The 26,240-nt window shown below is 32.0% G+C and overlaps 1 protein-coding gene across 5 annotated transcripts in view; it reads left to right on the top strand.

The window, feature by feature from the left end:
* The window catches only part of EPHA7 (EPH receptor A7), a 212,993-nt gene that overhangs the window by 49,281 nt on the left and 137,472 nt on the right, over nt 1–26,240 (top strand). For all 5 annotated transcript variants that reach the window (XM_051997408.1, XM_051997407.1, XM_051997410.1 and 2 more), the window contains exons 4-5: nt 23,357–23,512; nt 25,101–25,436. In XM_051997408.1, the coding sequence (XP_051853368.1) occupies nt 23,357–23,512; nt 25,101–25,436 (492 nt within the window). The remainder of the gene's footprint in view (nt 1–23,356; nt 23,513–25,100; nt 25,437–26,240) is intronic.

The following is a 26,240-nucleotide window of genomic DNA, read 5'->3' as shown; positions in this document are numbered from 1 at the left end:
TTCATTGGTATCTCTGCTTTTCTTCTTTTCTTTGTGATGATGATGAGGGGAATATGATCATTAACAGACATTTTCAGATCAATATATCCTGTATAATGCCTCACATCTTAAGTTCTCTTGTTTATTCCAAATAACAGACTATATCATTAACATGAAATAAGTATTCTTACTTCAAAATTCAGTACCATGACTCACACACATGATAATTACTTCTTGTTAACTAAAGTAAGCTTCAGTTAGACATGTATGTGATTTCTTTGGGGCCAAGTAGATAATTATTCAGAAAAAGAAAATCCTTGAAATGTTCAAGAGTATAGTCATTAAAGTGATTATTTTGGGATTTTTTTTCTTATAAATTCCAGATTATAACTGTGAAAAGAGGAAGTTTGTAAAATTATTATTCATTAAAATAGTTTTATATACTGGAATGACATTTAAAGAAAGGGAAATGACCATTTAGAGGCTGAGAATTTAGTCATAGGACCACAGGATAGCTGAGCTATAAGAACTTGGGGCAATGCAATTTAGAAATGTAAGAGGCCTTGAGATAATCTAGACTAATCTCTTATTAAGATGAGGAAACCAAGGGCCAGAAAGGTGAAAGGACTTGCATTCATTTTCAAACTGGCACCACTACTTATGTTCATTGATCCAACATTTTGACACTATACTATTGATCTGCTTTAAAGCACTAACCTCTAATAATATAAAAATTGTGACTCTTCACTTTGAGACTAAAGCTAGTGACACTGACAAATCTGCTGGTTTTGTGAAGTTATTTTATTAAGATGCCTGTGAATTCATAGGTTTGATATCATCCACACTTTATTAAGGCAAAAGAAAAGGAAAAGGGAAGAAGAAAATATTTTATTAAATGCTTATGGTGGGCTAGCTACTGTGCTAAAGTGCTTTACAAATCTCATCCAATTTAAATATCACCATCTGGAGTTAGATATTATTATTCCCACATTATAGTTGAGGAAACTGAGAAAGACAGAAACTTAAGAGATTTGTGCAGTCAGAAAGCTATTAAGTAACTGAGTCAGGATTTGAAGTTAGGTTTTGTTAAGTCCAAGTCCAGCACTTTGTCTATAAATCTCTTAGAAGAGATAGTATGGTATCATTTACTAATATTAATAATATAGCAAAATCATTTCTCTTCTCTGGGTCTCAATTTCTTCACCTGTAAAATCCTGCTTATATACCTCACAGGGCTGTCTAGAAGAAATAATTTTGCAAATCTAAAAATATATATATAAATGTAAATTATTATTATTTCCTTTTGAATAGTTTAATGCCAGTTATCTAATCACAGTTTCCCATTCCCATTATATTTTTGAAAGTGTTAATATAGTTTGCTGATTTCCATGCCCATATTCAAATCAAGGTCTTGGATTCTGGACCTAGTTAGTCATTGCTTCCTGTCAAAATTGATTCTTTTGTAAATATCTGCCTAAAGTAAATTTATAATTACACTACATATGTCTTTAAAGAAGATGATAATCTTGGTGAGTCTAGTATTACTAAGCTTCTATTTCATTATCAAATGTATATTATTAATTAAAGAAAATCCTTTACATTACACAATACACTGTATTGTGTTGTTAATATTTAGTTATTGAAACTTGTTTGCAATATGGTCATTGTTTTGGAAACAGGGAAAGGAAGATGTAGAACTCAAATGAGATCATAAGATCACAAACCCCCTGAACTCAAAGAAATTAAAATTTAGTTAGATGCACAATACATATATAAGTGAAACAATCAAAGAAAATTCCTGGAAGAAATGTGTAGTGCAGATAAAAGAGTACAAAAATTCAGAGAAAAGAAAAAAAAATCATAGTAGTTTTGGTTGCTTAAGAAAAATGTTCTTCGTAACATGGCATTGACTAGGTACTAAAGAAAATTTAAGATTTGAATTGGTGGAAAAGATATGATATGCAGATGCAATGTGACTAGTATAGCATAATCAAAAGCACACATGGGAGTAAACTAGGATCGGGCAGCAAAGAATAAAAAGGTTTGTTATTAGGCAATAGTGAGAAATGCTGTTGGTCACATATACAACTAGGTCATAAAAGCCTTATTGGTTTGGCTTGATCTGAAAGGGTAGGGGAAGTTCTTTTAGACAGTCAAAGATAGGAGCAATGTGATGAAAGAGGGAGAAATGAATGTTCTGTATACCTGGAAAGGGAAGAGAAAAATTAGGAAGCTGCATCAGTTATCCAGATGAGAAATGATGAAGACCTAAATTTGAGTGGTTTGGTATGAAAAGTAAAAGAACAAATTCAAGAGAAATGTAAAAGAAAAACAAATTGGCACCATTCGTCATCTAATTTGCTTTTTGGAAGTAAAATAGAGGGAAGATTCACTCTTTCAAGTTTCAAGACTAGATGATAAAATTAAATGCTAGTGAATATACCAGTGTAGATCTTTATGGTATGGGAAAGGGAGTCAATTTGGGGAAAGGAAAAAATAATAAATTAGATTTTCTGCCTATAGTTTTTGGGGTTATGATGAAGAACCAAAATTAGGAAAGATGCCCTTAGGCTGTAGTGAAAGGGTCAGGATTGGGCTATAGTTTTGGATCTTATTATAATGAATGTAAGTGTAAAAACTTTAAAGCATCCTTACAAACACTATCAACTTGAGTTTAAGCAGGGGGGCAATGAAGGAAAATCAATTATGTGAAGACTGAAATCTGCATTTGGAACACATTTCTGTCCTCGGCTTTACTTCAAAGCATATGAATAAACTCTAAACACTAAACCAATTCATTTCAGAAACTCTATCCAATTGAGATAGGAATATACTGTTTGAAAAAAACAAAGTACAAAGTAGAGCTGCCAAATACCTTATTGACTATATGAAAGAAGCAGGACTGTAATCAGTTAACAAGCATTTATTGAACACTTATATGCTAGACACTGTGTGCTATGTTCTTAGGGTACAAAAGAAAAGCAAAAACATTTCTTGTCCTCCTAGAGCTCACATTTTAATGAGGGGAAAACAACATATAAATAACTAGGAACATATAGAATATGAATAGAGTATGTAGAAAGTAATCTTAGATTAAAAGGCATTACTAACAACTGGGGTAGGATGAGAGGTATCACGAAGGCAGACCTAGAAAGGTCTAACATTCAAAGTGATGGGTTAACTATCAATCCAGAGAAGTTTGAGAAGAAGGAAAAAATGTTAAAGAAGTTTAGGATTAACTTTTCTGAAACTAATTTCAAAGTGCATTGACTTAACTTAGTTTGAGAATCAAGAAATGTTCCATGAAGAATGCAGGTATGTGAAGTGAGGGATTTATTTCATGAACAAAAAATTCACTCTCTTTCAGCACTTTTATCAGGTTATTTCCCTGCTCAATACTTAGTGCATCCCTACTGATTGACTTACATATGTAAAATAGAAGTTTTTATTTAATGTGAGGTATGTGCAGGTCTCTCCTAGAAAATAAAGTAGAATTTTTAAAAAGTTAATTTATTCTTTTTGAAAACATTTTAAGCAATTGTATATACAGTCTTAGTTCAACTTTTAAGCTTTAATAACTTAAATATTTAAGTTTTAATAGCTTAAAAATGCAGTGTTTTTTGGGACGTTCTAAATAGGTGAATTTTCACTATAAATAGGGAACTTTGTAGTTCCCTGATTAGGAGAGTGACTTGATTGAAGTGGTATTTTAGGGTGACTACCTACTTAACTTAAAAGTGGTTGAAAAGAATCAGGGTAGATAAAAGTTGTAGATAGAAGTAGTTCTAAAAATGAGAAATACAGATCCACTGAAGCTTCCTAAGCAGGGAATGCTATGGCCAGAAGCTGTGTTTGAAGGATTATCAATTTGGCAATTATATTGAGAATGGATCAGAGAAGGGAGAAACAGACAGGGAATCCAATTAGGAGGTTATGGCAATAGTCCAGGTAAGAGGTGATGAGGGCTTGAGTACAAAAGAAAACTGTCACTTTGAACTGAGGGATGATTGTGATACTGTACTTTCTGGAATGTCCTTTTTGTCTTTTTGGCTGTTCTCACCTTTCTTCCTTGCTCCTTCTCAGACTCATTGTTAATGAAGAGATGTTCTGTCCATCTTCTTTCCCTTCCTGAGCTTTTCTGTATCAATACTAAAAGCTTTAGGAATTGATGCAATGTAAGCTTATAAACCAAGAGAACAACAAAGAATGTGGTTTTCATTTATTTCATCACGCCTTTCCCCCATTTCTTTAACACAGAATAAGAACTTTAATTGTCTATCTTGGGTAGCATGAAGAGGAGGAGAATTATCTCATTTATTAAAGGAAAAAAAATAGAGTGATACTGAATGGTTATAACATTGCTGAGGGCAACTCAAGTCTTAACATAACATAGATTGATATTGAGGGAAAGTAGGAAGACCCAATTAATTTTTCTATTAAGATAGCTTTTAAGGGAATGGATATTAATGTTCAATAGTTAATTTTAGAAAAGAACAAAATTCACAAATTAATAGATATGATTTTGAGAAGTTAGATATAGCTTATTTATATATTGGTGTAGTAGAATACATTGTTTTTCTTTTTTAAGTGTCAGTGATCTTGTAGAATTTCTGCTGTGTTTCGGTTAAAAAAAAAAAAAAGTATTCTCTGGTTTATGTAAATACAGGATTTTGTTGTGACAAAATGAAAACAGCCACTAAAGACTTTTACATTTGGTAACTAGCAACGTTCAATACACTGAAAGATAAACTAAGATTGTGTCTTCATTGGCAAAGGAACAACAGTATGAGTGGTCTTCTCTGTCCTTAACCAGTGTAAAAAGGCTTCTGCATGAGTATGGCTTAAAGCTTAGGGAAGTCTTATTTCATAAGACTGAAATTGCTGCCAAATCTGAAGAAGATAGCTTTGGCACTGGACTTCTCATTTGGCAGAATAAAAGATATCAATGGTTGCTCCTCTTTGTGGCCTGCTGTCCCTCATTCTATCATCCTGCCCACCCTGGGAGAGGAATTCCTATTGGGCAGGAAATTCTATGACTAATGAAACCCTCTGGTGCCAAATGAGATCCTTCAGCGGGAAGTCTCTGCAGCAGCTTGAGCTGTTAGCAAAAATACCTATAATGGATCAGTTCCTAGCAGTACAGCGACCCAATACTATTCTCTCTGCTGAAGAACTTGCATGTCTTTAGTACTAAGCTTTTATTTATTTTAAAAATCCCATGATGTTAACTCTGTTTCTGATTATCAGTGTATTATTGGCAATATTTGCTAGACACTCATTAGAGTTGCATTAACAGTGCTATGATTTAAATCAATGTTGCAGTTGTTTGATACTATATGCTTGTTCCTTAAATAACATTAGTCTGTTCAGATACTCAGATACACCATGAAAAGTTTTTTTTCCCCTTTTCTTTCTCTACACCATTAGGCTAATGTCCAAAGTAAACCACAGCATATATTTTGTTGTCATTATTTTTTTTCTTTGAGAAATTTTTGTTCGACAAATGTTGACTATATGAAAGATGCTACATGCTTTCCAAAAAGAATTTTAGTGTAAAAGCTATTTATAAACATGTTTTCTAATAGCATGCTCATTATTTATTTATCTATATCTGATATAGGTTAGATATAGGATTTGAACTCGGGTCTTTCTGAATAAAAAGCTGGGTCCATTCCCTATAGTGTGTTGCCTTTCAAATTACTGAAATAAAGCTAATAATTTCAGAAGAGATGAATTTGATCCATATACATCAATAATTATGTTATTCCATTAAATATCATTTTACTGAGTAAAAGTAATTTAAATTTACTTTCTAATGCAAAAATATTGTTTTTTTTCAGTCAAAACCTGTTCTTCAATGCTCAGAGAAAATTTTGTTTGGTTTATACTTTGGGAAGATAAAGTGGTGATTCTGGAATTTGGCCAAAATTTTTACTTTGTGGTCACTGTAAAGGAGGCCTTCTTAATCTTTTTTTGTATCATAGATCCCTTTGGCAGTGTGATAAAGTGAAGGAACTCCTAATCAGAAAGTTTTAAAATTCAAATAAAATAAAATAAATATGATTAGAAAGGAAAACAATTATATTGAAGTGCAATGGTCATTTTTTGAAGGTCACAGATTCCTCAGGTTAAAACATTGTGATTTTTAATAATTCACTATTTACCTTTTATTCATGAAACAAATGCTATTTTTCATTTGTTCTAGTCCTTTTAAAGATTTAAACATCTTTATTTTAAGGAAAAATTAGGTGTTGGCATTTTTGTAGTCTTGCTTTTTGTTGTTTTTAATTTTTTATGCTTTTCTTCTGAAAACACAATAGTAAATTAGATGGAAATAATATTGTGATTATTTTCAGTAGTTCATTTTAAAGTTATTATTAAATATTTTGAATAGATGTTAGAGTTATAGATAATCTCCCTTTGATTGGGCAAATACTTATTTCTAAAATACACATTTGAAAAAAGAAAGAAGTAATCAATTTAATTGACAATCATCTCGGCTACATTTGATGACAGTTTTGCAGTACGAAATTTTTAAGTATGAAATCTCTAATCTTTATTTCAGAATAAAATGATTTATCAGAATTCTTTTTAAATATAATGAAAATTCATTCAAATTTTGAAATGGTTTCTTAATGCTTTAAAAATGAAAAGCAATTGTGATTTTCTGCTATGGGCAACTAAACTGTGTGTGTGTTTCCATGGGGAATATGAACCATACTATTTGAAGACAGAATGGAAGATTGAGAAATACAAATCATATAAACAAAACATTCAACCATGAGTTAGAAAATACAAAGCTTCATATTTTCATACAAACATTTTATCTGTTTGATAATGCTGACAAGCATTGCACTTAATAGTATACTTTTACATGATGAGAAAAAAATATCTAGTCTAAGAAAATCAAAGAACATCAAGACTTTTATTGACATGATGTTTAGACATAGTCCATAGCCTTCTGGTACCTGACTACTTATTTCACCTTCTAATCCAGGCTTAAAGGATTGTTAATTTAAACCCCAAAAATAATAGTAGAAATGGAAAAAATAAGTAAGATAATCTAATTCTTAAAGATAAGAAATGTTTTTTGATTTTTATTGTTATTCTTTTTCTTTGTAATATCATAAGCATGATAGGTAGAGGATAAGGCAATGGGAGAAAGAAAACATTGACAACACTGCCTCTGTTTTCCACTGGTATTCATTTACCTACCTTGCATACATACTTTTCCAAAATGCATGATTATCCCTTAATTATCACTAAGTTTCTCCTTCCCTTAAAAAAAAATTGTATTCACACAGTTTAACTAGTTTTCTTATCAGTACATTATTGAATTTTTTCAACAAGACATTATATAACAAGACATTATTTAAGTAGAAAAATAAACCACTTAAGAATTGTTTGGCCCATCCCACCTGGTATCCATCTGTGATTGTTCTGTCTTCACAATCTGTCATCTATTTTTCCTTTGTATGTATTTTATCATTTCATTTGAGGGCTATCTTTGAACTGTTTTATTGCACTACCTGTTTTCTGTCTTCTCTTTGATATAAGAGATTTCCAAACTCTTTTATTCATATCTGATACAGTATTATGTATAAAATAGTAAACAAGGATGTTTTGAAAAAATGGATAAAATGATTTCATTTAAGCAAATTAGTGTTCTTTAAAAAAAACAGTCTATCTTAAAAAGTACCTCTTATGCTAGTGTTTCCCCCCAATTTTGTGCTTTTTAAATATTATTTTCTGTGTGGAGATAAGCAGCATTTATATCTAAAATTTAAATCAATTATTTTATTTATTCTATCTGATAATGCATTCATAAATAAATATGATATAATTTGAATTCAAATCCTACTTCTATTATTTAAATTCTTTATTTTTTAAATCACCCATTCCTAGTTAAATGGTATTTTTGTGCAACTTAAAGAATTTTAGGAAATTTAATTAAATATGTTACAGAATCCCAGAATTTTAGAGCTGGAAAGACTTTGATTTGCAAAAAATATAGTATCTTCCCACAAGAAAATACAGACTTCTTTCCACAAGCTTCCAGTTCCATCACGTTCTCTTTTTAGCTGATGACCTTGCTTCCTAAATTTCTGACAAGTTTGACAACATCTTTCCAAGGCTTTCTTATTTCCCTACTTTCACATCATAATTTTTTTCTCCTCATCTTCTTTTATCCTTATCTCCTTCCTCTAGTCCCAAAGAATATGGCCCCTTTTCTTGGTATAGATGACATCTCCACTTATATCTTTGATTTCCTTCTTTCTGTCTATTATGTTACCTTATTATTTGGATCCTTCCATCTCTCTATCTCATTTTGCTGTCTGTTTCTTTGTAATGTTTCTTTTCCCTTTACCTAAAAGCTTCTCTTTCTAAGATCACTATAAAACAAACCAAGACCAAGGAAAAAAAAGAAAAACAATTAAAAAATTTTCTTTAACCCTACTCCTCTGTCAAGCATTTATTCCCTCTCTCTTATCCCTTTAAACATCAGACTTATAGAAGGAAGTCAGCATTCTACTTCCAAACTCTCCTTATTTCTTAAGCTCCTGAAATATTTTCATTCCCTACCATTAATAGAAATTACTTTCTCCCAAGTCAGCAGTGGCCTTTCAATTAACACATAAAAATAACTTTTACTCAGTACTTCTCTTCCCCACCTTTTTTACATCATCAAAATGATGAAATGGAAAGATCACTAACTTTGTAGTCAAAGGATCTGGGTTCAAATGTAATGTCTGACTTTTAGATAACGACTATACCAATATGATTGTTACTGCTGCTGTTACCACTACAAACCACTACTTCACACTACCACTACTTTACATTTATAAATGGTTTTAAGGTTTTCAAAATTATTTGTATGTAGTAACTCAATTGATCCTCATAACAATCCTGTGAGTATATGCTACAAGTTAGTAAATGTGAAATCTTGATTCAGTCACTTCACTTCCCCCTGCTCATTCTACCCTCTGCTAAATTTCTTCAAATGGAGAATGAAGATAAATAATATTTTACTACATATTTTATAAGACTGCGAGGAAAGCATTATCTAAATCATAGAATGTGAAATAAATGTTAAGGGTTTTTCACAATTTGGCTTCAGCTTCCTGATTCCAAATTTACTTAATTTTGTTACTTTTTTGTACCCTAAAATTCAACCAAACTGGGCTATCTCCATGCATTCCCATTCTGTTCTTCCTGTCTTTAATGTGCTCTATCCATATCTCCATTTTATAAAATCATTTGCTTCCTTCAAGTTTTGTTCAATTATCACCTCCTCCATGAAGACTTCCTTGAAGTGAGAGTGATTCCTCCTTCCCTGAACTGCTTTTGAACTTTACTTTAATCTGCCTTTGTTTTAATCAATTCTGCCACATGACATGATAATTAGTGTGTCTAGCATATTCTCCTCTATTATATTTTAAGCTCTTCAGGACAGGAATCATTAATTTTTTTTTATAATCTCTGTTTCTTTCCCAGAACTTTGTCTTAGTATCATAGATTTAGGATTAGAAAATTCCTTGTGTCATTTAGTTTAAACTAATCATTTTGCAAATAGTGGAAACTGAGTTAAGGATATTAGGATACCTGTGTAAGGTCACACTGGTAGTAAGTAGAATACATGAAATTAAGTTCCTGGCCTACTGATTCCAAATTCAGCACTTTTTCCATGATATGATATGGTATTGACACTTAGTAGGATCTTAATGAGTTGCTGAATTAGATTTGATTATCAAATAAACTCATTTATATAGGAGAGTTAAAAACATTTTTCTTTTCAAAACTCTATAGGTAAGGCCATATATAGAGAATGGATTTTTTTCCCTTCATAAAACAATAGCATAAAAAGCTGGGACACATTTTGTTTAAATTAGGTTTTTCATTTACTTGACAGTAATTGTTTTAACAATTATAGAAGATCCAGCGAGAAATAAATCAAAATGACTTTTTCATAATGCAAGGCATCAACAGACATCTCTATGGGTTTTCCAATTGAAATGTAATTATAAGAATTTAATGCTTATTCCAATAATGGCCTAGATGTTACTGATTATTATATATCATAAGTGAACCCATTTTATGTATTTCTTCTACAGAAACTCTAAACCATGTCAACTCAGATATTTGTGCTTAGTGAATTTGAATTTTGCTGATTTTGAAAAAAAATAATTTATTAAGATTCTAAATGAAAGAAATGGACACTCTTTAATAGTTGTTTTAAAAAGAATGATTTTTGTTGAAGTCTTTGTCTAATATATTTTATGTACTGTTAGTTATTTCTTTTATTTCTTTTCCTTAGCAGAGATAAAAAGAATACTTTTTACTTATAGTATTATGAAATGATTCACCTCCCACTTCAACTATTGCTCTCACCACTGTATCACAGAAGTTTATAGACTCAGGGAAGTAATAATCACATCTATTTGTCAAGATTTGGCATCTGTCCTGTCTCTCAGTGTAACATAGAGAGAAAGTATTTTGGGGCCCTATAAAATGGTACACTCTTTAAATATCTTCCTGTACTAATACAACCAAGGAAAAATATGTCACTTTCCTAAATCATTCCATGGAAATAAGGCAGAAGACAGTCGATTCAACTGTTACAAAAGTAAGCAATTTTTAGCAACTATATGATGTTAAAATGAACATTATGTGATTGATCTTAAGGAATAAGTGACCTATACAAAAAAGAGGAATGAATTTTTAAGTATATATTTCTATATCCATTTCAAAGTTTCCTTTCTTTAGTTGCTTTTAGTTCACTAAAGTAAAACTGCTTAAACTTTCAAGTAAAGATTTTGCATGGAATAAGAGAAAAAAGCTTTTAGAAGTAAACCATTTTGAGTTATGACAATGGACAAAAAGCAATTGAAATTTTGTCTATCATTTGGAAAATATATTGTGATTTTATTGCAAATGTCTAACTTGTTTCATAGTATATATCTATGATTTTTAAAAAATCTGCATCATTGATACAACTACTGTGAGCCACTTTTTAAAGGTTTCTTTTTATTTTAGTTTTTGTTTAAGTGTCATGCATCACATTTCAGTCATTCTATATATCTAAGAAGTGCAGAATCGTCATTGTGTTGTTCCCCAAAAAAATAAGTTCCTCAAAATCCTTTTTCAAAGGTATGAGTTTGTAATACTATTGAAATTTAAAAATGTGTTAGTTGGGAGGGGTGTAAAAAATATACCTCCAATGTCATTCTGTACTAAATTATTTATATTTTTCTTTACTACTATGAACTAGAACTAGGATTTAATGCTGTGTCTTTATGATACAAAAATAAGTAGTCATTTCAGTCACAGAAAAAAAATCACTACTATATAACATCCTAGTAATAAAATAAACAGTTGATGGACCAAACTTTCTCAATTTCAACCTCCCATTTGGGTACAAGAAGTCAATGTCAGTATTCTGTGTTTACTGAGCAGCTTTCTTACTGAGCATATTATAGATTGTGTCTATGCTAGCTCCTTCAAATCTATTTTTAAAAAAGAATTGAGTTATAAAATGGGATTTTTCATCAGGCTATATTCTGCCACCCTTACTTCATTTTACTTGCAAGTATTCAGGCTTGAGTAGAGCTCCGGATCCCTCTGATGCATCATCTTAGAAATGTCATGCTGCAGGGAGGACTAATTTCCCTTTGATCTATATAGAATATTCCACTGACATAACAGAAATGATTATTTAGTTCCTGAAATATTCAGACTGCTTCAGGGTGATCAATTAGTTCCTCCACAAGGCGCTCTTTTGAGTTAGGTCAGTAGGATTGATTTGTTCCTGTTTTATAGGTGACTAAATCAGCTGGGAAGACCTAGAAAAATTAGTTGTGAAAGAAGACTAGTGATTGTGGTTTTTAACTATTTGAAACCTATTTTGGAACTGATCATGGATAATCGGTTTCATAGTAATTGTTCAAAATGTTTCTATAAGGCCTTTAAAAACAAGTTGTTAAGATTAACTAAGCTAACTATAAGCTCTTTGCAATTATGAGTTTTAAAGCACAATATAATGAAAGTGTGCTGAATTTAGAGTCAGAGAACTTTGTTTTTCAGCTCTGTCAAAGTGGTACTGCCCAACTTTTCTCAGTTGTAGAGTGAGAGAGATTAGATTAGATGACCTTGAAAGTCCTTTCTGTAACTAAATCTGTAGTCCTACAATCCTAGTCAAAGGCTTTAGGAGTGGGGAAACTAATTATTGAGGTTGTTGTTGTTCAGCTATTTTAATCATGTCTGACTCTTTGTGAACCCCATTTTGGAAGTTTATTGGTAAAGATACTAGAGTAGTTTACTATTTTATTCTCCAGCTAATTTCATAGAAAATAAAGCTGAAACAGAGTTAAGTGACTTGCCCAGAATCAAGAAGCTAGTACATGTATGAGGCCACATTTGAATCCATATCTTCTTGACTCCAAGTTTGATGCTCTGTCCACTGCACCTACTTACTTAACTTATTGAAAAGGATTTTTCATATTAATTTGTACGTAATTTCTTGTATCTCTAGACAGTATTTAATGCATCAACAGAGGGAGCAGAAATGTTTATCCTGATCTAACTTATGCATCCATATCTGTCTACCATTAGCTATTCCTTTTCCCCTTCCTAAACCAACACATAATGAACTTTTTTTCACATTTTGTGACTGGTTTCATGATTAATTGTTATGAGAATATATTTGCTTTTTTACAGAAAAATCTTAATAGTGAGTATGATATTCTACATTAATGTTGGGGGTATAATAAATTACAAAATGATAATTTAAACTTAAATGTTTTGTAAGTTTAGATAATCTCAAGAAATAACAATTTAAAATATAGTACAGTGATTATCCATGCTAATGGACAAAAACAATCATGCAGATAATCTGAAATTCTTTAGAAAAAATTGTACTTCAAGGCTTCAAAAGATCTGTGATTTTATATTTCCTTTCTTACTGGAGCATACAATTCTTCTACTTCTTAGAAGACCATCTTGGCTGTGTCTGCCCCCTTCCCCCCCCAAAAAAAAGAAAGTCATCTTACATCTCTCTAAGGATGAGGCTCATTTAAAATCTGTCATTAGACTCATATGGGAAGCCTTTCTATCACGGTGAATAAATGTACATTTCCTGAGCATAAGAAGTTGAGAAAATAATTTACAAGTTTAAAGGCAAGGTAGAAAGTAATGTGAGATTTAAAATCCTCAGACTATCATATTAAAAAAATTGTCTCAGTTTCCTCAATGGTAAAATAGACATGATGATAATAGTGTCTATCTTCCAGAATTGTTGCATGGATTAATGAAATATTTATAAAGTTCTTTGAACACCTTTAGGCACTATATCAATGTAAGATATTAATAGTACTAGTAGTTATGATTAATCACAGTCCATGCTCTATTTTCTCAACTAACCATTCTAGTTGTAAATAATTCTCAAAGAGATATGATTTTAGGACAGTCACTACTATTTAAGAAATAAAGTCATTTGCTGCTAGGATTACAAATGTTCTTATTTATAAATAACTGTAGTGTTATTCCTTTTATATGTATGTGTTCCTAAAACCATGTTGAACAATTTACATTAAGAAGGTTGAAGAATGACTAAAATTTACATATATCTTAATATAATTTCTAATCAATAACATAAAAAGGCAGGATAAATTAGAAGAAGCAATATTGATACAATAGTCAATTATGCTCTTTGTGAGTTCTTGTACATGATGATGTTTTAGATCAAAACTTAAATTGTGAATCATGCCCCATATGGAGTCACATAACTGAATGTGGGTTATGATATTATGATTTTATTATCAGTAAATATTTAATTTGTATACATATGTATCTGGGGTTGTGTTAAAAAGAAAAGAGGTCGCCAGTGGAAAAAGTTTAAGTCCTATTTTAGACCAATATTAATTACTGTAACTGTCAAATGGAAACCTTTTTCATTGCATTCCCATTCCCAACACATCTTTTACTATATCTTGATTTTTAAGAGGTATTACTACTATTGTCATTGGACAAAAGTGTCAATGAAATATTTTGTATTATTTAATTCTTTTTGAAGTCAATTTGTCTATTTTCTGTCAAATGGAATTTAGTCTAATGAAAGGATTTTGTATAGCTGTTTCTGAGGATAGTTACTGACAACGAACAACCAAAATAACAATAAGATAATACATTTTTCAATTGTACAGTGGTTCTTAGGGCAAGAGACCTGAAGATGTTATTTTAGGGAGGTTCCAGTATCTTTTCTTAGAAATAACATATGCCTTCTGTGTATTAAAAGTTTGAGTATTTCACTGTTTAGAGACTAAAATTTTCACTAAATTATTGAAGAAGACATTTGCATTTGGAGAACTTCAGAACAGATATAGGAATATATCTCCCCCTGTTTTTTTTTTCCGAAAAGATAAAGAATCATGGGTGTGGAACAGTATATGTAATGTCAGATTTGTTTGATAAGTTGTTTAGGTTTGATAAAATAGTTTTTCTTCCTCTTTTCAAAAACAATGTCTTTATTAGAAAGAATAATTTATTGAGAGAGCCTGGGGTGAGGATAGAATGAGAAGTGTAGGTAATGTAAACAAATGTTATCAGTTGAAACTTATTTTTTTAAAGAGAATGTGTACATCTTTGAATATATCATAGACGTTTTGACAACAATGGCACAATGAACTGGAGAGGCGAGGAACAAGTCAGAGAAATTCTTGACAGCAACAGCAAACATTGTCAAGGATGGTATGCAGACACTGGACAGCCCTATTTAGATATGTCATTCACACTTTTTGCTGAGGCACCATTAAAAAGACTTGTGTTTACTTGTGCTTACTATAAAGCCAAAAAATCTTTTTATTGAAATTTACAGTCTTTATATACTATTTCACCTAAAATATATAATATAAATATACTTTATGTCTAGACATTAATCATTAACATCATTAATTACAAATATATCATAGACTGATCTTTATAAAACAGAATATATACATATAAATGTATCTTATGAGTTGTAAAAAGTATAATAGATGATAAATCTAACAAAAATTATTCTATTTCATTTATCTTTAATAACTCTACAACTAATATTTCACTAATAAGAAAAGAAAGAGCAGCAATCACAGATCAAACATTTCTCATATAATTCATATTTGTTTATTAGATTGTGCTTATTTTTTCAGCCACTGGTTGTAAACATTCCCAAAAGTTACAGTTATTTTCCTCTAGTACCTCCAAAGGACTTCTACCAATGTTCAACTTCATAAAGGCACCAGGCATCTGTACAGACATGTTTGATGAAAATATTACATGCTGTTGCAAATAGTCTAACTTTTCTTTCTCTGACTCTCCTATTTTTTAAATTCACTCACCAAAATGATAGTTACTGATTATTATACCTATATATCATTCTGATGCTTGGCAATAATTAAGCGTAATGATTTTGTGCTTGAATAAAATGACAGAAATGTCTGCACTTACACACATTTAATATATTCATATTTGGATGCTTTTAATACACATATTTCCATATATATGATCCTAATGTCCTGAAAGAATTTTTCTTCCATTTTAAAATTTTTTTCTTAATAATATTCAGCACCTGTGACCACAAACTTTATATTTTACATGCTTACGTTTCCAAAATGTCACAAGATTTTAGTAGGTTAATATGTGAGTTCCCTGACAAATCTTAATATAATCATTACACCATGTTGTTTTCATCTTCCCTGCCTGCTGTTCACTTTCAATGTGAAAAATCATAGTGTATCAGTGACAGGAGGTCTGGATTTGAGGCTGACTTTTGTAATTATTCCCACTGAGGTACTGTCAATAGGATTAAAATAAAGAATCTAGACCTGTCCATCCTAGATGAGGTCAGCAGTATAAGCAGTGGGAGTACAGTTTCTGCAAGCTGTGCTTTCCATCTTACATTATAGAATCATAGACATTAATATGACACAAATATTTGAAAGCTCCTATGGAGACAGCCTGGCTTTCCTGCATTAGGTGAAGTGCCCATCTGCAATAAATAATATAATAGCTTTCATTAGAACCCCTGACTATGGATGTATGTAAATTCTAAAATGTATGAAAATCCAGAGAGTTTCAATTATAGAACAACCCATTTATACTTTATAATTAATAAAGTCTTTGCAGCTGCATAACTTCAGCCAGGAAACATCTGCTAAGCCTCATACTTCACACACAGACATATACACACACATAGTTTCTATAGAAAAGGTAGAGCTGAATTGTGCTTAAAATTACAGCTCTGGAAATGAAACAAGAGTTAAGGAAAGTTAGTTTTGTGGTGTTGTAGTGATCAGAAAGATCAAGGAGCAAGTATTGGGGTGTGGAAAGGAAAAAAAAGGAAAGCAGTTGTTGCTTCCAAAAAAGTTTTAGATATAAAAGGCCAGGGGTGGGATGTGAGGGATGGATAGTAAACTTGTCCATTAATTAATAAGGGGAAATCACAGATACCCAAAAAGCACAACTGATCCCTTAAATGTAGCAAGCCATTGGGAAAGTTAATTTTAAAATATCTGCTTCAAAATTAGTCTTAATATTCCTTAACATCTACTTGGTTTGGGGCCTAGAATTATTTAATTCCAGAAAACAGGACTCTAAAACTCATTTGTTCATGATGATACTACATCATTCACAAGAAATTTTGTTTGATGAAGTCCTAATTTTTAAAATCACTAAAATACAAAAATGAGCAATAGAAAAGCTTTGGATTTCAGTTCTTTCAAACAGGAAACAAACTTTAACTCAGAAGTTAAAAATATAATCTCAGATTTTAAAAATCTGTATATTATACAGAGGCAGCATGGCTGGGTATAGGCAGAATGTTGGGCTTGAGGTCAGGAAGACAAGTTCAGTTCCCAGTACTGACACTATCTTTATAATCCTGGAAGAGTTATTTATGGTTTAAATGCCTTATACAATTTCCTGGGACTTTTATGCTTTGTTGTGTTTAACTTCTTTCAGAGACTTCCTTAGTTCACAGATTATTTTTATATTATACAATAAAAAAATTACATCTAACTAAAATCTTATCTAGTATAGTAACACATTGGAGGGTGTGTGTGTGTGTGTGTGTGTGTGTGTGTGTTAGTATGTATTTCTGTATGGGATATATTCACAATACCAAAAGGAGTTAATACTTTCATGAAATATGACCTTGGAAATTCTTTAGGGCTCAAAACTGAAGTTGTGTTACTAGAGGAATCTTCAAACGATTCTTGTCTAAAAATACCTTACCAGAGAATTAACTAACTTAAATACCAGTAAGTTCTTTTAAGTTAGTTCCTTTACTACTATTATATATTTTACTACTATTATATATTTATTGTTGCCTATCTCTTGGAATCCCTTGTAAGTCTTGAAAAATGGAGCTGAAGCATCTAAGATGTGGACTCTCAATGACACCAGAGAGGTGGCTAAGTACTTTGTTGTGACTCTAGGATTCTTGCTGAAATCAAAATGGGACACAGCTGAGCCACAGGTCTGCCGGGTACACAGTAGACACTTAATAAGTACTTGGTGTATTGTTTGACTGCAGTACCAGGCAAGCCTGGGATATTTACTCCCAGTTGAGTGTGTTGATTCAGGAAAATTCTATTCCAGGATAAAGAAAAGGTGTAACCTAGGTGAGGATAGAGAAAGGGGATTTGGCTTCTATGCAGTTCTTACTGGAAAAGGCCCACTTTCCAAAATCCTTTTATTGTGATTCGAGCTTACTACATCTATGGTTCTAGGGCAGAAGTTTTCAATTCTCTAAATTACCTTCTTCTCAAACCATTAAAGAATAGTGTCTATTTGAAATAAACCACTAGAGAATCATCTTTGGGTTTAGTGATTTAATTAGATGCAAGTCATATATCTTTGAATATCTTAGTTTTCAGGATCATGAATGTAATGAAACAACCTTATAATACTGAGAAACATGGTTGTATTTTTTCCCTGGCTGTCTAGTGTTTAAATCCCACATATAATTTGAATTCACATAGCTACTTACAAGTAGCATGTTTCCACATAAAACATTTAGAAAGATGAAACATTAATTTTTAAATGATAGAAAATGTGAAAAAATAACAGCAAACTTAAGAGATATCATGGTAGATAAACAGCCCCTGTCTGTTCTGCAAAAGGTACATGTGTTTCACAGATTCCCTTTTTCCTTAGAGGTTTCCCATTTAAGTACTGACCAAACCCAAGCTTGCTTAGTTTATGAAATCTGACAAGATTATAGCTCCTGACTGTAGGCTAATGATTTTATGTTGTTTTATTCATTAAGGCCCCAGGGATCGAAAGAATAGAAGAAAGAATGAAACCCAGGCCTCTCTCTTCTTAATACTATAAAACACTGCCATTCATATAACAGGCAAGATATTATATACATAAAATCTTTCAAAGTTTTACACAGATTACAAATATGTATATATTGCACAGAATCTTCAATTATAACATTGCTACATTATTATATTTATTAATATAAAGTTTTTTTAAAACTAAAATCTTCAAAAGACAGGAAATTAAAATAGTATGTTTCTTATTGTAACATTGACTTTCCAACATTACACATGTTCTTCTTATTAAAGTTTGGTTCTAGGCAGCTAACAACTATTGAAGAAGTCTGGGAAAAAAAGAATAAACAGGTTATCATGGAACTGTACTATTCCACACTTACTTGAAATTTTATTTTGGATGAATTGCACATGTTATCCTCCATATATATATGCATTTTATAAATATATATATATTTATTACAATTACACCTAAATATTTCTCTCAGTATTTCCTGGAAAACTAGCTGAGTTCAAAGAGAAAATAAATTAGCCTTATTTATTATTATTATTATATATATTTTTTAGAAAATCTGTTGGAAGGCAATTGGGAAGATTATCCGCAGGCATAGATTGAATCGTGGATCTACCTCTTTGTCCCCAGTTATTCTTTTTAATGTAACCCTGAATCTTTCAGTACCTACAGGAACTTTCCAATGGTTTTTCTCTTTAACAACTCTAATCTTTATAATTAAATAAAAACATTAATTCAACAAAAGTCATGTACTTTTTTGAAAAGTAAGACTAGAATATCTGGAGAGAAGAACTTGTGATACACTGGAACAGGAGTCAGGATTCTTGGGTGTGAATTTTGACTAATTATTTATGAGTGATCTTCAGCAAGCAGCCTTTTTGATCCTCAGTTTATTCATCACTAGAATGAAAGAGGGTTTGACTAGATGATCCCTACAATCCCTTTTAACTCTAAAATGAAAGACTTATTGAGCAGTCTTAATTTATGCCCATATGTCTTCAGTAAGAATTGATAATCATCGTGTGTGTGTACACATATATATCCTCTTTACAAGCTTCATGAAAATTGTTTCTTTGACGTTACTATTTTCAGTATCATCTAAAAGGAAGTGGGTATGTTAAGTAAAAGGAAAACAAAATCAATTGCAATTGGATGGCCTTTAAAACAATATTATAGAAAGAGTAACAAACGGGTTTCTTTTTCTTGTTTCATGATAGCTACATATCTTTTATAATACTGTAATATCTATATATCTATATCAACATTAGGTGGAAAGCCCAGAATTGTCAAATTGGCTTTGGTCAGTTTTATAGCTACCTGTTTCATGATAGATTCAATGAGGGTGCATGCCAGAAGTTATCAGGGAGAATAAATAGAGTCGATGGATTGTAGGTCTGCAGTGTTAGCTGTAGTAGGTTGCTGCCCTCTATGCTGAATCTTTAAAACCTTGTATTATAAAATTGTAAATCCCTGGGTTTTCCTTCCTGGATGTGAAATAACATTATACTTATTACTTTATGGACCCTAAAGACCATATATCAAGATAGTATGTATTTAATATACATTTATAGTCATATAATCTGTAGAACTCTTTTAATATTTGGTATCTCTATTAATTTCTTTCTGGCCTGCAACCCTGAAATAATCAGAAGCACTACTTAATGTCATTAAATAATATGCTAGAACTGTACTGTTGCTTTTTATATTATGAAATCTTCAAGATGAATGGATAGTTATTAAATGTCAAAGCAAAGGTCTCTCATTAGAATTAAAGATACTAGACAGAGATAGATACAAGTATTCTAACTGAGTGCCTATAAGAATTCACAAGAAGAAAGGATTCCAGATCATACCAACAAGCAATTGGAACACCTGAACTGTAAGAGGAAATCTGTGCTTAAAAAACACTTGAACTTTCTTTTAAGTGTTCAGGTTGTACGTTAAGAAATTTATGTTTTTGTTTTGTTATTTCTTTAATAAATTTTCACTGTCTCTCTATACCATTGATTTGTAATAATGCCTGCTGAGTAAGACAAAGTAAGACTTGAAGTGGATTTCTTTGCCTCATCCGCTGCTCTCTGCTCTTAATAATGCTCTAAGCTAAAGAGGTTATTTTATTTCACCAGTGCTTTCTTTATCATTGCTGAAACCAAGGAAACTAATCAAAGATTAAGCATTTTGTGGCCATCGGGTTGTTTTTTGATGGTGAATCCAATAATTTAATATAATGCTAAGTATTCCAATATCATTACTTCCTATTTTAGTGCACTTTCACTTCTAACAGTTTAGCATTTATCAGCTCAAGCCCCTTCCCCAGTTTTTCCATGCAAATGCTTAGAAATTACAATTTAAAATATATATGTATGTGTGTGTGTGTGTGTGTATGTTTTTTCATCATTTATCATCCTCATAATTAGAGGATGCTGACCTGACTAAGGAAGGACCTGATTTCAACACCTGATTCAGTCACTTGGTGACTGTATAATTCTGAGCCAATAATTTTCCCTCTCAGTTTCCTAGGAAACTTTCTGAGACGCTAAGTTACAGCTCCTGCCACCCACATTGCCAAAGAAAGATTACTTAGGAGAAGTTCCCTATACCAGTGAAATCACAGATCTTGTCCAAAATAATTACTATTATTACTTGATATATGTTAAGTATCCAGGATGTCCTAGACATTGCACAAGATTACATAACTTTCTCCTGAAAAATATCACATCCAAATAGGAGGGCTAAGGGGTGTGTCTTACCTACCTTGATGTGTATAGTATGATTCATTTCAATTTACTTAATATATTGTTGCTGATAAAGTTGACACAATATTTTTCTCCCAGGATGCCATTTTTTTTGAAATTTTGGTACCTCTGCATAATATCAAATATATATATATATGTATGTATGTATATAATTTTTTTCCTGAGCAAATATTTTTCAGAAAATTGAAATGACATTAGCTGCAGGTTTTTTAAAATTTTATTATTTTATCACATTTTAAGTTCTAAGGATATTGGAGTTGTTCCATACAGCTAGGTAGAGGCAGCTAGGTGGCACAGTGGATAGAGAGTTTAGTGTAGTCATGAAGAAGTGAGTTCAAATCCAGCATCAGACATTTCTTAGTTATGTAATCCTGGCCAAGTCACTTAAATGCTGATTGCCTCAATTTCTTCAAATGTAAAATGATGCTAATAATATAACGCTTACTACCTCCAGCTAGCGTGAGGATCATATAAGAAGATATGTGTAAAGAAATAGCCTCGTGTCTGGCACATAGTAGACATTTAATGAAAGCTTTTCTCCTTCCTTTGCTTCCATATCCCCTACCATAGTATATAATATAATGAAAGTTTTAAATGTAATGATATAATGAAGTTTTAAATGCCTTATGATCACTTTATAAGGTAAGAATCTGTTTGGATCAAGAAGGAAACTAACTCAACAAACTAACCTATGTTTTCAGGTGCTTTAGATAGCTACATACATTTTAGCATAATAGCATAAAGGCAATCCTAGAAAACTCCAAGAATTAGAAGGGGCACCTTGAGGTTTCAGATTTGTGTACCTATACAGACCAGAGGGAGTATTACATTTTGTTCCTTCTCTCTTCCTGTTGTCCATGTCATTGGAGAGATTGGACACAAACACTGAACCAGGAGTAGAAAGACTGAAAAACAAATATAGATAAAAACATTGACCCAGACATAAAGATAACCTTGTGAGGGAGAAAACAGCTTGCACACCAGAGAGAAATGCTGATTATAGTCTCAAGAAAGAAATACATTTCGGCCACATTATGATGGGAAAGACCATTCTCCTCTGATGGATATATGCACAATTAGGAGAGAATGTGCCCTAGACTTTTGGATGGATTTTTTTTAAATCAACTCCTTTTACTATATACCACTTTTGTAAATGTACTTTATTAATGCACTAATTGTCTGCTGACTGATTGAAATGGGAAACATACCAATGGGGACTTGTGAGTGACAGTGCTTAAAGTCTGACTGCTCCTTTAGAAACCCCAATAGCTAACCTGCCCACTAGTATAGAGAGGGGCTGTGAAAGCATCCCTACAAAGGGCACTAACAAAGAAAATTTAAATGCGTTAAAGTGCTAAATGGGCATTATGTTTATTCTGGTTATCTGATTTAATGGCAAATAAATTTGAATGAGGTAGAGCAATTAAAAAGGTCTAAACTTCAATAGGAGTTTCCCAAGGAATCCTATACACTTGAGTCTCTCTGAGTGACAGTGGTTGCTATGTTAGCATGGGCACTCCCTTAACCTTTTTCTCCTAAGGTGAAACAAGGTCATAATCTGTTTACAATTGATGACATACTTTTGTTTCTAATGATGCAACCATCCTCTATTCATGGCTGTCCTTCAGGCTTGGTAGGGATGAAGACAACTTAATAGAAAACAGTTGAAATTGTATAGTTTTAATTGATAAAAACTTACAGTTTACTAAATAAGAAGAAAATTTTAATGGATACTGATGACATTTTCGTAAGGATTTTAAAATATATTGTATTAACCATCCTGAAAAGATTCCATCAAAATTTTAATTGTGAATGAAATTAACATGTAAAAATAATATAGCAAGTTGTAAATATTTATGTGTATATATGCATGAGATATACATATATTCAGAGAGTACATAATATACACATATTCAAAAATGCTTATGGAGACCTGTAAAAGGAGCCATGCTTGCTGACATTGAAATCCAAAGTGGGTTTTCATCTTCAGGAGCTGCTTATCTTCTATGTTCATTCTTTAGGACCAAGACTTGGTGGTTTCTTAATGCCAGCTGGTGATACAATGGTACTGCTTACCAGCTGCCTATGCAGTGATATTGCTTGTATGTTTGCATTTTGCAACTATTGCCATGAAATCGGGTTCCTGGCAAGCGTGGAAAAGAATAATTCAGCATAAAGAGCTTGCTTTTCCATGAGTGTTTGCTTTTCATTGTGTTACACTTGTATTAAATGTCACTGAAATAAACAATTTTTTCTTGCCCCATTGTTTACCTTTTCATTATGTTTTTCTTTTTTAGCCTGTGGCCGTGGATTCTACAAATCTTCTTCCCAAGATCTTCAGTGTTCTCGCTGTCCAAGTCACAGTTTTTCTGACAAAGAAGGATCCTCACGATGTGATTGTGAAGATGGGTATTACAGAGCTATTTCTGATCCACCATATGTCGCTTGCACAAGTGAGTGGACACAATCATCAAAAGAAAAATAAGGCTATTGTTTAACCAGCCTCTCACTTATTAATATTGTTTTCAGTAAGATATGGAAAAGTAGCTATAAAATAAAAATATTTTAAATAGTTTCATGTGAAAAGATAAAATTAGACTTAGACTAATAGACAAAGAGTATAGGATCTGAAGAAATCTAGGATAATGTTCATACTGATGTTACTTTATTCAGATCACTATTTCAAAATAAAGCTTTAAAAGACCTGTTTTCATTACTCTAGATGATCTCTCTACCAATTTGGATTGCTATCTCTCCAGCACTTAAGGGAGAATCTTTTTCAATAGCTGTGGATTCAAGAGATTATCACTTGGTTTCCAGGTTTTTGGTGATAAAACTCACTAAATTTAGATAAGATAGTCAATTTCTGAACCCATATTGGGAAGTTTTTGTCTTTTAATAGCACAGTAGCAGCTGCAAGGTGGTGTTGTAGATGTGGTGCATGCAGTCTTGGAGTCAGGAAGTTGTAAACTTGAATTCAATCTCATATACTAATTTAGCTTTGTGGCTCTGGACAAGTCATTTAATCTCTCTCAGCCTCAGTTTCCTCACTTGTAAAATGTAGACAGTAACAGCAATATCTCACAAGGTTTTGGATAACGATCAAGTGAGTGCTATAGCAATGCTAGCTTCTATTATTGTGATGGTGGTGGTGATGATGCTTGTGTTATTACTATAATTATTGAGACTTTCCAGAGCTTATTACCAAATTACATATCTTTTTATAACCCAGGGTCAGTCAGGGTCTTAGGACTTCAGCTGAGGGATAAACTAGTATGTTGGATAAATACTTAATTTTATCTAGGGGAACCTATGCAGGCTTTTTCAAAAGGATTTGCACATGTTTCTAACAATTTCTTATTTAAATGAATAAAATAAGAAACTGATGAGAAACTTGTATGGATTTGAAATCTGATTAAAAAATAATGGGGCCTGGATTAAAATTCCATCACCAAAAAGAGCAACTAGAAAGAATGGTCCTTCAATTAATGAAATTTTGAGAGTCCAGAATCCAAAGCTGATCCTTAATACTACTACAAATCACACCAGAGCACACCTAGAATGAACAAATGCATTCTATGCTGTCTGGCTGAAAAATGTAAAAAATTAAAAATAGCTTCACGATGCAATTTTTGAGGTACTTTAACTGATCTTTTTTGATTGCATGAAAGAAAAATAACTGAAGTCAGTGGCAATAAATACAAAGACAGTTGTTATCTCTTTCAGTCTTTATATATTAAGTGGAAAATGAAATTTCTTGCCAAGTGAATTTAAGGTTTTTATTATTTATTTTTAATGAAACTTCTATAGTAAATATAATGAAATGTTTATGTGAAGGAAAGCATTTCAACTAGTTTGTTCTTCAGTAATTAAACCACTAGCTCAATGCCCTACATTGTTCACACACACATATTCATATGTGTGTGTGTATGTGTTTGTGTGTATGTATGTATGTGTGTGTGTGTGTGTGTATATATATATATGTATATATATATATATATGTATATGTGCATATCATTTTTTTTCCTTTCTTTTTCTAAGGACCTCCATCTGCACCACAGAACCTCATTTTCAACATCAACCAAACCACAGTGAGCTTGGAGTGGAGTCCTCCTGCTGACAATGGGGGAAGAAATGATGTCACCTACCGAGTTTTGTGTAAACGGTGCAGTTGGGAACAAGGTGAATGTGTACCTTGTGGGAGTAACATTGGGTACATGCCCCAGCAAACTGGATTAGCAGATAACTATGTCACTGTCATGGACTTGTTAGCCCATGCCAATTATACTTTTGAAGTTGAAGCTGTCAATGGAGTTTCAGATTTAAGCCGTTCCCAGAGGCTTTTTGCTGCTGTCAGTATCACCACTGGTCAAGCAGGTAGGTTTGTGATTTATCATATGAGATACCTGCATAACTGAGATGTTTCCTTTGAACAGGGTTAATCTGCACTTAGTTATACATGGATTTATCATTTTGTTTTGGTGATTAATTCTCTTTACCTTTTTTTTTTTTTTTTTTTCTTCTACTGCTTTTCTGGTCATTTCCTCTTCTAAGATCATGTCCGGGAAAGGATTTGAAGGGGAAATAAAATGAAATGAAATTCAAACCAATTATTTCCTGGTTTCAAGAAGTACTGGTGAGCAGTTGAATTGGGAAGGAAAATAGAGTTATTGAATATAATTAAGCTTGAAAAAATTTTAATGGATTTCACTTATCTGCATTTTTTAAAAAAATCTATATTATTTTACATAATCAAGAATTGATTGCATTATCTCATTTAAGATCATTGTTAGCTATGATTATACACCACAACAATTATTATGGTTCTCGTTTGCTAGGTCTACACTGGCAAATTGAGACAGATGTTTAAATTCACCATTTGATTAGCTACCCACAGTGACAGGATTGGAACTTGACTAAACCCCAGATCAGTTGAGAAAGAAGTTCCACAGACAGGTGAATGTCATATTTATGTGTTCTTTTTTAGGGTACAAACTTGCCTTTTACTTTCTAATACATCATGGCTTTCCTTTCAGCTGCCCTTGTCAGTCATGTCCTGTGGGGAGGGGCGGGGAATACTTTGAAAAAGGTCAAAACAGAAAACAGGTGTTAGAAATTGTCCATTTTTCATCCATTTAGTAGGCCTATCACTTTTCAGGTTAGGAAACTGATTTGGCCAAA

The sequence above is a fragment of the Antechinus flavipes genome, chromosome 4 (assembly GCF_016432865.1).
Source record: "Antechinus flavipes isolate AdamAnt ecotype Samford, QLD, Australia chromosome 4, AdamAnt_v2, whole genome shotgun sequence".
Classification (NCBI taxonomy): domain Eukaryota; kingdom Metazoa; phylum Chordata; class Mammalia; order Dasyuromorphia; family Dasyuridae; genus Antechinus; species Antechinus flavipes.
Note: the sequence above shows the minus strand (reverse complement) of the source record. Positions and strands in the feature narration are given on the sequence as shown.